Raw genomic sequence first — 16,273 nt, 5'->3', positions numbered from 1 at the left:
TAATACAATATATCATGTTCAGAGCTGCAGACAATTGCAGTAAATATTGAGTGACAGTTGTATAGATGTCCTGTGCAGTCAGCTAATAAAGCTTCTCGTGTCTCCCTCTTGTGGCTCTCGCAGGTACTGCAGTGTAAGAAGAGGAGGAAAGTTCTGTCTCACCTGCAGCTCCTGAGGCCTCATGTTCTCTGATCCACATCTCCAGGCTTTTCATCTGCTTCATTGATAATAGGGATTCCCCCATGACTTTCACTCAATTCCACAATTACTTGTGAGCCCCTGAAATGAAGGGATTGTGCTAAAGGGCCGGACTACATTGGGCGATTCAGCCGCGATACAACGAGTTGCACAAAATCGTAGACGTCACGTTGGATGCGACGGAAACAGGGGTAAGTAATTCAATTGTCGCATTGTGCGACGCTGCAACACTGCCGTTACTTACCCTTGTTTCCGTCGCATCCAACGTGACGTCTACGATTTTGTGCAACTCGTTGTATCGCGGCTGAATCGCCCAAAAGCTTTAGTTCATCACATGTTACACAATCTTTTTATTCAACCCACTGAATTAAAGCTGAAAGTCTGTAGTTCAACTGCATCTGAGTTGTTTCATTTCATTGTGCTCATGTACAGAACCAACATTAGACAAAACTCCCCAAATATTTATAGACCCGACTGTAAGTCATAGAGGCAACATATACCATCACTGAGTCTCCAGCACCCGCCCCTACTACTCTTCTCTCCCCACATCACTTCCCTCTATATACACATCATATACTTACTTAGTATTACAGGACTAGTATTACAGGACTAGTATTACAGGACTAGTATTACAGAACTAGTATTACAGGACTAGTATTACAGGACTAGTATTAGAGGACTAGTATTAGAGGATTAGTATTAGAGGACTAGTATTAGAGGATTAGTATTAGAGGATTAGTATTAGAGGGCTGGTATTAGAGGGCTAGTATTACAGGGCTAGTATTACAGGACTAGTATTAGAGGGCTAGTATTACAGGACTAGTATTAGAGGATTAGTATTAGAGGGCTAGTATTAGATGACTAGTATTACAGAACTAGTATTACAGGACTAGTATTAGAGGATTAGTATTAGAGGGCTAGTATTACAGGACTAGTATTACAGGACTAGTATTACAGGACTAGTATTAGAGGATTAGTATCAGAGGGCTAGTATTACAGGACTAGTATTACAGGACTAGTATTACAGGACAAGTATTACAGGACTAGTATTAGAGGGCTAGTATTACAGGACTAGTATTAGAGGATTAGTATTAGAGGGCTAGTATTAGATGACTAGTATTACAGAACTAGTATTACAGGACTAGTATTAGAGGATTAGTATTAGAGGGCTAGTATTACAGGACTAGTATTACAGGACTAGTATTACAGGACTAGTATTAGAGGATTAGTATCAGAAGGCTAGTATTACAGGACTAGTATTACAGGACTAGTATTACAGGACTAGTATTACAGGACTAGTATTAGAGGATTAGTATCAGAAGGCTAGTATTACAGGACTAGTATTAGAGGACTAGTATTACAGGACTAGTATTAGAGGGCTAGTATTACAGGACTAGTATTAGAGGATTAGTATTAGAGGGCTAGTATTAGATGACTAGTATTACAGAACTAGTATTACAGGACTAGTATTAGAGGATTAGTATTAGAGGGCTAGTATTACAGGACTAGTATTACAGGACTAGTATTAGAGGGCTAGTATTACAGGACTAGTATTAGAGGATTAGTATTAGAGGGCTAGTATTAGATGACTAGTATTACAGAACTAGTATTACAGGACTAGTATTAGAGGATTAGTATTAGAGGGCTAGTATTACAGGACTAGTATTACAGGACTAGTATTACAGGACTAGTATTAGAGGATTAGTATCAGAGGGCTAGTATTACAGGACTAGTATTACAGGACTAGTATTAGAGGATTAGTATCAGAGGGCTAGTATTACAGGACTAGTATTACAGGACTAGTATTAGAGGATTAGTATCAGAAGGCTAGTATTACAGGACTAGTATTACAGGACTAGTATTACAGGACTAGTATTACAGGACTAGTATTACAGGACTAGTATTAGAGGATTAGTATTAGAGGGCTAGTATTAGATGACTAGTATTACAGGACTAGTATTACAGGACTAGTATCAGAGGATTAGTATCAGAAGGCTAGTATTACAGGACTAGTATTACAGGACTAGTATTAGAGGATTAGTATTAGAGGACTAGTATTACAGGACTAGTATTAGAGGATTAGTATTAGAGGGCTAGTATTAGATGACTAGTATTACAGAACTAGTATTACAGGACTAGTATTAGAGGATTAGTATTAGAGGGCTAGTATTACAGGGCTAGTATTACAGGACTAGTATTAGAGGATTAGTATCAGAGGGCTAGTATTACAGGACTAGTATTACAGGACTAGTATTACAGGACTAGTATTACAGGACTAGTATTAGAGGATTAGTATCAGAAGGCTAGTATTACAGGACTAGTATTACAGGACTAGTATTAGAGGACTAGTATTACAGGACTAGTATTACAGGACTAGTATTAGAGGATTAGTATTAGAGGGCTAGTATTAGATGACTAGTATTACAGGACTAGTATTACAGGACTAGTATCAGAGGATTAGTATCAGAAGGCTAGTATTACAGGACTAGTATTACAGGACTAGTATTAGAGGATTAGTATTAGAGGACTATACAGGACTAGTATTAGAGGATTAGTATTAGAGGGCTAGTATTAGATGACTAGTATTACAGAACTAGTATTACAGGACTAGTATTAGAGGATTAGTATTAGAGGGCTAGTATTACAGGACTAGTATTACAGGACTAGTATTACAGGACTAGTATTACAGGACTAGTATTACAGGACTAGTATTAGAGGATTAGTATCAGAGGGCTAGTATTACAGGACTAGTATTACAGGACTAGTATTACAGGACTAGGATTAGTATCAGAAGGCTAGTATTACAGGACTAGTATTACAGGACTAATATTACAGGACTAGTATTAGAGGACTAGTATTACAGGACTAGTATTACAGGACTAGTATTAGAGGGCTAGTATTACAGGACTAGTATTAGAGGATTAGTATTAGAGGGCTAGTATTACAGGACTAGTATTAGAGGGCTAGTATTACAGGACTAGTATTAGAGGATTAGTATCAGAGGGCTAGTATTACAGGACTAGTATTACAGGACTAGTATTACAGGACTAGTATTAGAGGATTAGTATCAGAAGGCTAGTATTACAGGACTAGTATTAGAGGGCTAGTATTACAGGACTAGTATTACAGGACTAGTATTAGAGGATTAGTATTAGAGGGCTAGTATTACAGGACTAGTATTAGAGGGCTAGTATTACAGGACTAGTATTAGAGGATTAGTATTAGAGGGCTAGTATTAGATGACTAGTATTACAGAACTAGTATTACAGGACTAGTATTAGAGGATTAGTATTAGAGGTACAGCGTACTAGTATTACAGGAACTAGTATTACAGGACTAGCTATTAGAGGAATTATTATCAGAGGGCTAGTATTACAAGGACTAGTATTACAGGACTAGTATTAGACTAGATTAGATTAGTATCAGTAAGGCTAGTATTACAGGACTAGTATTACAGACTAGTATTAGAGGACTAGTAATACAGGACTAGTATTACAGTACTTAGTACTTACTAGACTATTTAGAGGGCTATAGTAGTTAGATGAACTAGTATTACAGGACTAGTATTACAGGACTAGTATCAGAGGATTAGTATCAGAAGGCTAGTATTACAGGACTAGTATTACAGGACTAGTATTAGAGGATTAGTATTAGAGGACTAGTATTACAGGACTAGTATTAGAGGATTAGTATTACAGGACTAGTATTAGAGGATTAGTATTAGAGGGCTAGTATTAGATGACTAGTTTCATACCTCCCAACTGTCCCTTTTTCGGAGGGACAGTCCCTCTTTTGACAGCTCAACCCGCAGTCCCTCATTTGTACTGGAAAGTCCCTCTTTTCTCTGCACTGAACAGCCAGAAAAAGAAACAAAGTTTCTCACTTAATTGGCTTTTAGCAGAGAGACCAGAACAGCTAACAGGTGCAAATAAGATACTTTGTAACAATTTTGAGACACAAAAACACAGTTTAGATAAGGAGAAATATTTTCAAACTTTCATAACCTGACAAATTTTGTAAAACAAACATGGTAATTAGGGGGTGTGGTCACAGAAAGGGGTGTGGTCAACAAACTGCTGCGCTACATGTGGAAAAATTATTTTTGTCCCTCTTTTTACTTCCAAAATGTTGGGAGGTGTGTAGTATTACAGGACTAGTATTAGAGGACTAGTATTAGAGGATTAGTATTAGAGGACTAGTATTAGAGGGCTAGTATTAGAGGACTAGTATTACAGGACTAGTATTAGAGGATTAGTATTAGAGGACTAGTATTAGAGGGCTAGTATTAGAGGATTAGTATTAGAGGGCTAGTATTAGAGGACTAGTATTAGAGGACTAGTATTAGAGGACTAGTAAGTATTACAGGACTAGTATTATAGAGGGACACGGGTTGGTGGCTCCTCATGTATAACTGCCACACACTGAGCCTCACTCACAAGCACAAATGCTGTACAATTACCTCACACAAATAAATGTGACATCACATAGTAACTCAGCAATGACTGACAGTTGCCTCGGATACTAGCATGGCCGTCGGCTGTTTATAAAGAGGGCACGTGGGAAATGTAGCCGATACACGGCCAAGAAAGCTCCATCAGGCAGGAGTACTAACGTGGCCGGTTTCCGGGTGTACAAAGATGGCGTTGCAGCCGCTTCCAGATCGAGAAGATGGCGTCGTCCGTTGTTTGAGTGGTGCAGGAGTCCCAACATGGCTGCGCTTCCGGTTCGGAGGAGGTCTTACCAGAGCGATACGGTCTTTGGCCCCTTCCCCCACTCAGCCCGTTCACCCGTCAGCGCGCCGCGCGTGACGTCACCTACCCGCGACGAGCTCCCTACAGACGCTGAACATAGAAAAGCGCGAGTCCCGGAGCCTGGGAAGGGGATGAGAGGGCACGGGAGAGGCTACGGCTGTTATTATCCGGACATGTGCGGGCTTTGTACTTCTGTGGGACCCGGGCCCTCCTGTGGCCCCTCATTGTTTGTGTGTGTGGCCCCTGATAAACCTCTCTGTCCCCTCACTGTCTCTCATTCCTCTGTATCCCATGATTCTCTCTCTCTCTCATTCCCCTGTATCCCATGATTCTCTCTGTCTCTCATTCCTCTGTATCCCATGATTCATTCTGTCTCTCATTCCTCTGTATCCCATGATTCTCTCTGTCTCTCATTCCCCTGTATCCCATAATTCTCTCTCTCTCATTCCTCTGTATCCCATGATTCTCCCTGTCTCTCATTCCTCTGTATCCCATGATTCTCTCTCTCTCATTCCCCTGTATCCCATGATTCTCCCTGTCTCTCATTCCTCTGTATCCCATGATTCTCTCTCTCTCATTCCCCTGTATCCCATGATTCTCTCTCTCTCATTCCCCTGTATCCCATGATTCTCTCTCTCTCATTCCTCTGTATCCCATGATTCTCTCTCTCTCATTCCTCTGTATCCCATGATTCATTCTGTCTCTCATTCCCCTGTATCCCATGATTCTCTCTGTCTCTCATTCCCCTGTATCCCATGATTCTCTCTGTCTCTCATTCCTCTGTATCCCATGATTCTCTCTCTCTCATTCCCCTGTATCCCATGATTCTCTCTCTCTCATTCCTCTGTATCCCATGATTCTCTCTCTCTCATTCCTCTGTATCCCATGATTCTCCCTGTCTCTCATTCCTCTGTATCCCATGATTCTCTCTCTCTCATTCCCCTGTATCCCATGATTCTCTCTGTCTCTCATTCCCCTGTATCTCATGATTCTCCCTGTCTCTCATTCCTCTGTATCCCATGATTCTCTCTGTCTCTCATTCCTCTGTATCCCATGATTCTCTCTCTCTCATTCCCCTGTATCCCATGATTCTCTCTCTCTCATTCCTCTGTATCCCATGATTCATTCTGTCTCTCATTCCTCTGTATCCCATGATTCATTCTGTCTCTCATTCCCCTGTATCCCATGATTCTCTCTGTCTCTCATTCCTCTGTATCCCATGATTCTCCCTGTCTCTCATTCCTCTGTATCTCATGATTCTCTCTGTCTCTCATTCCCCTGTATCCCATGATTCTCTCTGTCTCTCATTCCTCTGTATCCCATGATTCTCTCTCTCTCATTCCCCTGTATCCCATGATTCTCTCTCTCTCATTCCTCTGTATCCCATGATTCTCTCTCTCTCATTCCTCTGTATCCCATGATTCTCCCTGTCTCTCATTCCTCTGTATCCCATGATTCTCTCTCTCTCATTCCCCTGTATCCCATGATTCTCTCTGTCTCTCATTCCCCTGTATCTCATGATTCTCCCTGTCTCTCATTCCTCTGTATCCCATGATTCTCTCTGTCTCTCATTCCTCTGTATCCCATGATTCTCTCTCTCTCATTCCCCTGTATCCCATGATTCTCTCTCTCTCATTCCTCTGTATCCCATGATTCATTCTGTCTCTCATTCCTCTGTATCCCATGATTCATTCTGTCTCTCATTCCCCTGTATCCCATGATTCTCTCTCTCTCATTCCTCTGTATCCCATGATTCATTCTGTCTCTCATTCCCCTGTATCCCATGATTCTCTCTCTCTCATTCCTCTGTATCTCATGATTCTCCCTGTCTCTCATTCCTCTGTATCCCATGATTCTCTCTGTCTCTCATTCCCCTGTATCCCATGATTCTCTCTCTCTCATTCCTCTGTATCCCATGATTCATTCTGTCTCTCATTCCCCTGTATCCCATGATTCTCTCTGTCTCTCATTCCTCTGTATCCCATGATTCTCTCTGTCTCTCATTCCCCTGTATCTCATGATTCTCTCTGTCTCTCATTCCCCTGTATCCCATGATTCTCTCTGTCTCTCATTCCCCTGTATCCCATGATTCTCTCTCTCTCATTCCTCTGTATCCCATGATTCTCTGTCTCTCATTCCTCTGTATCCCATGATTCATTCTGTCTCTCATTCCTCTGTATCCCATGATTCATTCTGTCTCTCATTCCCCTGTATCCCATGATTCATTCTGTCTCTCATTCCTCTGTATCCCATGATTCTCTCTGTCTCTCATTCCCCTGTATCCCATGATTCTCTCTGTCTCTCATTCCCCTGTATCCCATGATTCTCCCTGTCTCTCATTCCTCTGTATCCCATGATTCTCTCTCTCTCATTCCCCTGTATCCCATGATTCTCTGTCTCTCATTCCTCTGTATCTCATGATTCTCTCTCTCTCATTCCCCTGTATCCCATGATTCATTCTGTCTCTCATTCCTCTGTATCCCATGATTCATTCTGTCTCTCATTCCTCTGTATCCCATGATTCTCTCTCTCTCATTCCTCTGTATCCCATGATTCTCTCTCTCTCATTCCTCTGTATCCCATGATTCATTCTGTCTCTCATTCCCCTGTATCCCATGATTCTCTCTGTCTCTCATTCCTCTGTATCCCATGATTCTCTCTGTCTCTCATTCCTCTGTATCCCATGATTCTCTCTGTCTCTCATTCCCCTGTATCCCATGATTCTCTCTGTCTCTCATTCCTCTGTATCCCATGATTCTCTCTCTCTCTCATTCCCCTGTATCTCATGATTCTCCCTGTCTCTCATTCCCCTGTATCCCATGATTCTCTCTGTCTCTCATTCCTCTGTATCTCATGATTCTCTCTGTCTCTCATTCCCCTGTATCTCATGATTCTCCCTGTCTCTCATTCCTCTGTATCCCATGATTCTCTCTGTCTCTCATTCCCCTGTATCCCATGATTCTCTCTCTCATTCCCCTGTATCCCATGATTCATTCTGTCTCTCATTCCTCTGTATCCCATGATTCTCTCTGTCTCTCATTCCCCTGTATCCCATGATTCTCCCTGTCTCTCATTCCTCTGTATCCCATGATTCTCTCTCTCTCATTCCTCTGTATCCCATGATTCTCTCTCTCATTCCTCTGTATCCCATGATTCTCCCTGTCTCTCATTCCTCTGTATCTCATGATTCTCTCTCATTCCCCTGTATCCCATAATGCTCCTGTGTGTTGATGTTTCTGCACCTGTATGAGAGGTAAGGGGGTAAGTTATTAATAGTTAGCTGTGAGTGTACCCCTCATATGTGCCCCCTCTGTCCCCCCAGATCCCTGCGATGAGGCACACCCCAGTCCAGCCCCAGCTGCCGCCTTTCTCCCCTCACTGTCTGACAGGAGCCCAGAATGACAAAGCGTTTTATAGAGGAGGGGATGACAGTTGGGATGAAGAGGAGGATGAAGGTCTCGGGAGAGCATGCACCCCCCCTCCCAGGCATCAGCGCAGGAGTCGGAGGCAGAGATTACGCGCCCTGCGTTCCCTATACCTGCGCCTGTACAAGCGCTCCCCCATGCTGCCCTTTCACTTGAAACTTTGGGGAGGCTTCGGGGGCAGAAGGAAACGATTTTGGAGGAAAGGGCGGGAAGGTGGTGGCTGTTCCGTGGGGGCGGAGCTGGACAAATCACATGGCAGGGGAGCTGAAGAGGTTTCCTCAGTGACCAATCACTTTGCAGAAGAGGAGACAGGTGATATATATAGTATAACCCTTTGTCCTGTGCCCCACTTTCCTTTGCTTAGTAACTCTTTCCCTCCCAGCCCCTCTAACCTGCCCCTCTCTGCTCAGATCCCCCCTACGGACTGCCAAATGGATTCTCCCCTCTACCGACCCCATCTGACCCCATCCTCATCACAAACGTGTGCAGCATCGGGAACCAGCACACTCCAACTACCAACGGGCCCCGTCCTCAGGAAGAACTAACCCCACCCCCGGAGAAGGAAGCTCCACCCACTATCACCCTGACGCAGGAGCACGTGACCTGTGTGCAAAGTGAGTGACAGTTTGGCCTGCCATGTTGTAAAGCCCCCATGTTTCCTTACACCCACCCAGTCCTGTCCAATCAGTGGCTGCCATGACCACTTCTGGGCCCCTGAGAGCCAACATGGAGATATTGCAAATGAAATGGTTAATTGTGACAGTAACAGCATGAGGCAGAATGATTAGGGGGTAATTAGGGGGTGCTGCACAATCCCACTGCTCAGTGTATCTGCCCCCCCAGGTATCCTGGACCAGTTCCTGCAGACGTACGGCAGCCTCATACCCCTGGGGACAGATGAGGTTTTGGAGAAGCTGGAGGACGTGTTCCAGGAGCCCTTTTCTACCCCGGCCAGGTAGGGAGCACAGCAAGGGCTTCTGGGTATTGGGGGGGGGTTGGTGGAGTGACGAGGGCTGCCCGTGGGTCTGGTGCAGGTACAGACCCATCCGCTCTCAGCTACAGGGTATATTTATGGCCACTGAGTTTCACATACAAACCCTTTGCCAGTCTATGGGGTCTCCCCCCTTCCTCATGCTGCACAGATATTGGGCCCTTTACTGTGACACTCCTGCCCAGAACTTAGTGCCCATTTGACTTCACTTAAGGACTGGCATGTGACCGTTGCACAGCAGGTTTTGTATATAGAATAGGACCCCTGACCGCTGCTGTTAGAGCCCACCTGGAACACGGATAAAAGGAAAGTAAAGCCATTGGAAGAGCTGCAGCCAATGGGCAGGTGCCTGGGTGCAGGAGCAGTCAGCAGACTTCAGGAACTGTATCTTTAATACAACACAAGGCTGCTGAGTGCTGATAAGGCAGCGTGTGGGTGTATCTGCAGACTGTCCTGGTTTCTATGCAGCCATGCACTGCCCATCTCTTTCATCTCGGCATTTTCACATCTCCCCTTTAATAATCTGTAAATTACTCACTATGTGATGAAATGTTCCCACTTGCAGTGCGGCATTACAGGGGTTCATTTAGTCTTGTTTCACCTGCTCATGCACCAAGTCTCTTTCTGCCCCGGGGGGGGGTTCATGGGTATAACATGGGGCTGTAACGCAGGGTGTCTGTTGGTCTGTAGGAGGACTGTGGTGCAACATGTGATCCAGTCATACCAGCGGCATCCTGGGAACGCCATGTTACGGGGATTCCGTGTGACCTACAAGCGCCATGTGTTAAGTATGGACGACCTGGGCACTCTCTATGGCCAGAACTGGCTCAATGACCAGGTACATACAGGCCAGAGGAAAATGGGAGGGGTCGGGGCAGTAACATTGGAGAGTGGGAGGAGTCAGGGCAGTAACACAGCTGAGAGTGGAGCAGAGCGGGATGTGGGAGGAGTCGGGGCAGTAGCAGAGCGGTGTGTGGGAGGAGTCGGGGCAGTAACAAAGCAGTGTATGGGAGGAGTCAGTGCAGAAACACAGCTCAGAGTAGGAGTTAGGGCAGTAGCAGAGTGGGGTGTGGGAGGAGTCAGGGCAGTAACAAAGCAGTGTATGGGAGGAGTCAGGGGAGAAACACAGTGGAGAGTGGGAGGAGTCAGGGCAGAAACAGCTGAGAGTAGCAGTTAGGGCAGTATCAGATTAAATATAAAATTGTCCTTATAGTAGTCATCCGTGTGTTCAGTGCTTCTCAACGAGCCGCAGTCCACGTGCCAAATTGCAAGGATTCCAAGTAAATCAAAAATAGCCAGACACTCCTGCACAGGAATGTCTGCGAAATAAAAATGAAAACCTTTTAAACATAAAGGTGTGCTCTCTGGCTATTTTTGAGTTAGGGCAGTAGCAGAGTGGGGTGTGGGAGGAGTCAGGGCAGTAACAAAGCAGTGTATGGGAGGAGTCCGGGGGAGAAACACAGTGGAGAGTGGGAGGAGTCAGGGCATGAGCGGAGTGTGGGAGGGGTCAGGGCAGTAACATTTGTGTGCATCTGTGAGAGAGCAGTTAGTAAGGGAAAATGAGGTAATAAATGTAGAAGTAAGGGGTCGGTCACCTTCTAACACTTTTTTCAGTTCAGTTGTTATCAGATTGTTCCCCAGAAATAAAGACTTTTTTTCAATTACTTTATATTTTTTTACCTTTTTTCCAAAATCTAAGTGTAAAGTGTAATGTCCCTGTCTCTGGTGTCGTGCAGAATATGAATTGTTACAACTTTACAACATTTAGTTGATCCATTTCTCAGCAGCATCTCTGGAGTATTGGCAACTATTGTATCAATTCTAACAGCTGCCTTTAAAGGGGAACTCCGCAAAAACATAACTTAAGCTTTTTGAAAATTAAACGTAATTTCAAGCAACTTTGCAATATACATCAATTAAAAAATATGCAGACTTTTCATGAGTTTTAATGGTTTCTGACAGTTCCCTAAGCCCAGCCCCCTGCTCTCCTGCTGATCTGTCTGACTACTTTGCTGACTGACTGACTACTGTTACTTTGTATCAACAGCCATCTGTCCTCAGCCTGCATCCTCCAAACCCCACAATGCCCTGCACATGTGATTTCAATAAGGAACATGCCAGTGCAATGCATTGTGGGTTATGTAGTTCCTGCATGCTGTAAGTACAATGTGTAACATCAGTGTTTAGTCCCTCCTTCCCTGCCAGGATTTCAAATGATGCAGAAAGAGAAGAACTGTTACACAGCTGGATTTCAGCAGAGAAAATGTCATTTATTCAGACTTTATGAAGAAACAGGTAACTGTGATGGGAATATTAGGGGTTTCTGTGTTATGGGGCCTCTTTATCACATTTTGGTTTGGAAGCTGGAGTTCCTCTTTAATAAAACTCAAGGATTCTGCTCCGCAAGGACAAACACATGGATCAACTAAATATCAATTTAGATCCGTTAGCGTCGGCGACCCCCTCCCCCATAGCTGCATTAGAAGGTGAAAAATGACACTTTACACTTTAATATTAGAAACACTGTCACACATAGAAAATAGAATGTAATTGGAAAAAGTCATTACTTCTGATGATCTGTCTGACAGCAACTGAACTGAAACAAGTGTTGGAAGCCCTTTAAGTAGAAGACTGAGGGGGCAATAATGGTGCTGTGTAGAGATTAGTATAAGAGTGAAGGTGGCACTGGGGGGGCAGTAGTTACTCATTGAAGTATCTCTTGCAGGTAATGAACATGTATGGAGATTTGGTTATGGATGCTGTACCAGACAAGGTAATGTGCCCCCAGTTCCACACCCATCTCTTTTGTCCTGTCGCCTGATTGGCTATATGGTACCTCTCGGGCCCAGTACAGAGAGTTCTGTGCACTGGCAATGTCACGAGGAGGCCCCTCATTGGATGCTGCTTAAACTGTTCCCCAAATGGTCTTTATAGTATACCTACTTGCCAGTATTCACAGAATGAGTCCTTCTGCATTGTCATTGGTTTATCAGTTGTCCATTATTGGACTAAAGACCACCCTAGTGGTACAGCCGGGGACCCTGCCAAGTCCCCGCCCCTTTTTCAGCTCTTCAATTAACTGGGGCGCATATACCCCTCCTCCCCGTACGCTGACAGTCTTTTACCCCGACTCTCTTCCAGGTTCATTTCTTCAACAGTTTCTTTTACGATAAACTGCGAACTAAAGGCTACGAAGGGGTTAAGAGGTGGACGAAAAACGTGAGCAGCTACACGCCATGCTTTCCGTTACTGAGCGTCCTATTCCTTTAAATCCCAACCACTCTGCATTGTGCTTGTTTTTAAATCTTTACTTTCATCTTCTACCCATCTGGCAGCCTCTTCCAAATATCTCTTGCTCCCCGCAACTCCCCGCAACCTTTTACTCTTGCCCCCTCTCCCCACCAGACATCCTTTCTCCTTCATTCCATAACCCAGCAGTCACATAATGGTGTCTGACAGTAGCAAACACGAGCTTAGCTTGGGTCTGCATTGTATTAACTATGGGCACCCCTTCTCTTCCTAAATGTACCTTGTGCTGCCCCTGCACTTACACCCCACATGTGCCGCTCCATTCCCTAGGTGGATATCTTTAACAAACAGTTGCTCCTTATCCCCATACATCTCGAGGTCCACTGGTCCCTTGTTTGTGTGGATGTACTGAACCGGACCATCACATACTTTGATTCCCAACGCACTCTCAACAGACGATGTCCCAAGGTAAGCCCACCTTCCTTTACCAATCTGTAATCACGTCCCGGCTATTAGTAAATTTTGAGTCTAGGAGGGTCCGACCTATAATCAAGTCCCTGCCATTAGTATATTTTGGGGTTGGCATTTTTCTTGTGCCCTTACAAGTCCTGATGAGCTGTTGTGTGGTTGTGTAGCACATAGCCAAATACCTCCAGGCCGAGGCAGTTAAGAAGGACCGACCGGAATACGTCAGCGGCTGGAAAGGCTTGTTCAAGATGGTGAGTGCTGAGGGGCTTCATACTGGCTGGGGTTTCCTGTAGGCAAGATGGCTGACTCAATGCGCCTGCATTTTGTGTCGTTACAGAATGTTGCGAGACAGAACAACGATAGCGACTGCGGGGCGTTTGTATTGCAGGTAAGATGGACGACTCTGCTTCTTTCAGGGGTGTGGGAATGGCAGTGGCCGACAGTCTGTTCTGACTAAAATCTTGTCTTTCATTTGCCTCCAATCGCTTCCCCCGTGCCAGTACTGTAAGTTCCTTGCCCTTGGACTCCCATTCACCTTCGGGCAGCACGACATGCCCAAACTCCGGCGGAAGATCTACAAGGAGCTGTGCCACTGCAAGCTGGCGGTGTGAGGCCACGCGTCTTCTAACGTGAGACAAACGTGTGCATCCAACGTGCGCCATTATTGTAGGGGACCCTGCGGAGACTTTTTACTTGCGGTGGTGGCCTCTCCGGGGGCTGCGCTGATCATCGTCTTTGCCCCTTCCCGGTGGACCGTACTACCTGTTTACCCCAGTGGGTGCCTCGCCCACCCGTACATTGAAGGATTCTGTGGATCAATTCCAGGGGGGAGTCCCTGCTGCGCCGTTTCGCTGGTGGATCGTCTTTCCTCGTCCTTCGTGTCCCGTGCCCTCTCCACAATCCCCCCCCAAACACTTTATTCTTTGCGTAACTTTTTTTTTTTTTTTACACAGTTCATTTCTTATTTAAATGTTTTCTGGGACAAATTTGTAGTTTTTTTTTTTTTTTTGTCAAAAAATAAAAAGGAGAAAAAAAAAACAGCTGAATAAAAAGTTGTATAGTAATGTGTGTGGTATACAACTTGTATTGTGTGTGTATATATTAAAGTTGTATTGGGATGCGTGGTGTAAAACTTGTATTGTGTGTGTATATTAAAGTTGTATTGGGGTGTGTGTATAAAAGTTGTATAGTAATGTGTGTGGTGTAAAACTTGTATTGTGTGTATATATTAAAGTTGTATTGGGATGCGTGGTGTAAAACTTGTATTGTGTGTGTGTGTGTATAAAAGTTGTATAGTAATGTGTGTGTGTGTGGTGTAAAACTTGTATATATTAAAGTTGTAATGGGATGCGTGGTGTAAAACTTGTAGTGTGTGTGTGTATAAAAGTTGTATAGTAATGTGTGTGTGTATAAAAGTTGTATAGTAATGTGTGTGGTATAAAACTTGTATAGTAATGTGTGTGGTGTAAAAGTTGTATTGTGTGTATATATTAAAGTTGTATTGGGATGCGTGGTGTAAAACTTGTATTGTGTGTGTGTGTATATTAAAGTTGTATTGGGGTGTGTGTATAAAAGTTGTATAGTAATGTGTGTGGTGTAAAACTTGTATTGTGTGTATATATTAAAGTTGTATTGGGATGCGTGGTGTAAAACTTGTATTGTGTGTGTGTGTATAAAAGTTGAATAGTAATGTGTGTGTGTGGTGTAAAACTTGTATTGTGTGTATATATTAAAGTTGTATTGGGATGCGTGGTGTAAAACTTGTAGTGTGTGTGTGTGTATAAAAGTTGTATAGTAATGTGTGTGTGTGGTGTAAAACTTGTATTGTGTGTATATATTAAAGTTGTATTGGGATGCGTGGTGTAAAACTTGTAGTGTGTGTGTGTGTATAAAAGTTGTATAGTAATGTGTGTGGTGTAAAACTTGTAGTGTGTGTGTGTGTGTGTATAAAAGTTGTATAGTAATGTGTGTGGTGTAAAACTTGTAGTGTGTGTGTGTGTGTATAAAAGTTGTATAGTAATGTGTGTGGTGTAAAACTTGTATTGTGTATATATTAAAGTTGTAATGGGATGCGTGGTGTAAAACTTGTAGTGTGTGTGTGTATAAAAGTTGTATAGTAATGTGTGTGTGTATAAAAGTTGTATAGTAATGTGTGTGGTGTAAAAGTTGTATTGTATGTGTATATATTAAAGTTGTATTGGGATGCGTGGTGTAAAACTTGTAGTGTGTGTGTGTGTATATTAAAGTTGTATTGGGGTGTGTGTATAAAAGTTGTATAGTAATGTGTGTGGTGTAAAACTTGTATTGTGTATATATTAAAGTTGTAATGGGATGCGTGGTGTAAAACTTGTAGTGTGTGTGTGTGTGTGTGTGTGTGTATAAAAGTTGCATAGTAATGTGTGTGGTGTAAAACTTGTATTGTGTGTGTATATATATTAAAGTTGTAATGGGATGCGTGGTGTAAAACTTGTATTGTGTGTGTGTATAAAAGTTGTATAGTAATGTGTGTGGTGTAAAACTTGTAGTGTGTGTGTGTGTGTGTGTGTATATTAAAGTTGTATTGGGGTGTGTGTATAAAAGTTGTATAGTAATGTGTGTGGTGTAAAACTTGTATTGTGTGTGTATATATTAAAGTTGTATATGGGGGTGTGTGAGTGAGTTTGTATCAAAGTTGTGAGGAGGGAGGGAGTAGGGGCTACAGGAAGACTAGGTTCTCTGACTGGGAATTTGTGTCATGGCGGCTGATTACACACACACACACACACAGCAGGCCCAGCCCTTATTGGCGCGTTTCCATATGTTACAGTGTGAGGAGAGCCGGGCTTACACGCAGCGACACAACCCACTCTCAGGCGCACACAAAACCCAAAGACACAATATTACTGACAGGAAATGGCGCTCACTTAATCTTTCACTATAAAATAAAGAAAAAAAAGAAAGTAAGGGAAGTGACGTCAATAGCACTTGGACAAAGGATGGCGTAAAATAATTGAATGTCAGGCCTACTGTCGAATTAGCGTAAGCAGAACTTGGCGGGACGGGGCATCACGTGAGGGTAGCAGTCCAATGGTAGGGGGTCATGGGAAGCTCTGCATGACAATGGGAGAGGTTGTAGTCATGAGTGGGCGGTGTTTGGCTCCCGCGAGAGCCAATCACGATCGAAGCCGGTCAGACAGGTCTTTAAGCTCCAC

General features: G+C 43.7%; 1 protein-coding gene and 1 long non-coding RNA gene across 3 annotated transcripts; one reads left to right on the top strand and one right to left on the bottom strand.

Moving 5' to 3' along the window:
- On the bottom strand, positions 1-4,784 carry LOC121402292. The gene is made up of 2 exons (XR_005966724.1): positions 4,658-4,784; positions 1-279 (listed from the first exon to the last, which is right to left on the bottom strand). It is a non-coding gene; the product is annotated as an uncharacterized LOC121402292 (long non-coding RNA).
- Positions 4,785-4,970: 186 nt separating this feature from the next.
- senp3.S (SUMO specific peptidase 3 S homeolog) lies at positions 4,971-15,757 on the top strand. 2 transcript variants are annotated; one of them, XM_018239783.2, is made up of 11 exons: positions 4,971-5,124; positions 8,272-8,686; positions 8,785-8,988; positions 9,218-9,329; positions 10,056-10,203; positions 12,091-12,138; positions 12,507-12,584; positions 12,945-13,082; positions 13,250-13,333; positions 13,420-13,470; positions 13,583-15,757. In XM_018239783.2, the coding sequence occupies exons 2-11, from the start codon at positions 8,281-8,283 to the stop codon at positions 13,691-13,693; spliced, it is 1,380 nt and encodes a 459-aa protein (XP_018095272.1). In that variant the 5' UTR covers positions 4,971-5,124; positions 8,272-8,280; the 3' UTR covers positions 13,694-15,757. The 2 variants fall into 2 exon arrangements, with proteins under 2 accessions (XP_018095272.1, XP_018095274.1); XM_018239785.2 differs by lacking the exon at positions 12,507-12,584.
- The last annotated feature ends 516 nt before the right edge of the window (positions 15,758-16,273 follow it).

Source organism: Xenopus laevis, chromosome 3S (genome assembly GCF_017654675.1).
Source record: "Xenopus laevis strain J_2021 chromosome 3S, Xenopus_laevis_v10.1, whole genome shotgun sequence".
Lineage (NCBI taxonomy): Eukaryota > Metazoa > Chordata > Amphibia > Anura > Pipidae > Xenopus > Xenopus laevis.
This window is presented reverse-complemented; position numbering and strand designations above follow the sequence as displayed.

Excerpts from the sequence above, each read along its gene's own strand:
- senp3.S (XM_018239783.2), top strand. The coding sequence starts at position 8,281 with ATGAGGCACACCCCAGTCCAGCCCCAGCTGCCGCCTTTCTCCCCTCAC. Across the intron at positions 8,687-8,784 it reads CTTTGCAGAAGAGGAGACAG|ATCCCCCCTACGGACTGCCA; the intron begins GTGATATATATA and ends CTCTCTGCTCAG. Across the intron at positions 12,585-12,944 it reads TTAAGAGGTGGACGAAAAAC|GTGGATATCTTTAACAAACA; the intron begins GTGAGCAGCTAC and ends TCCATTCCCTAG.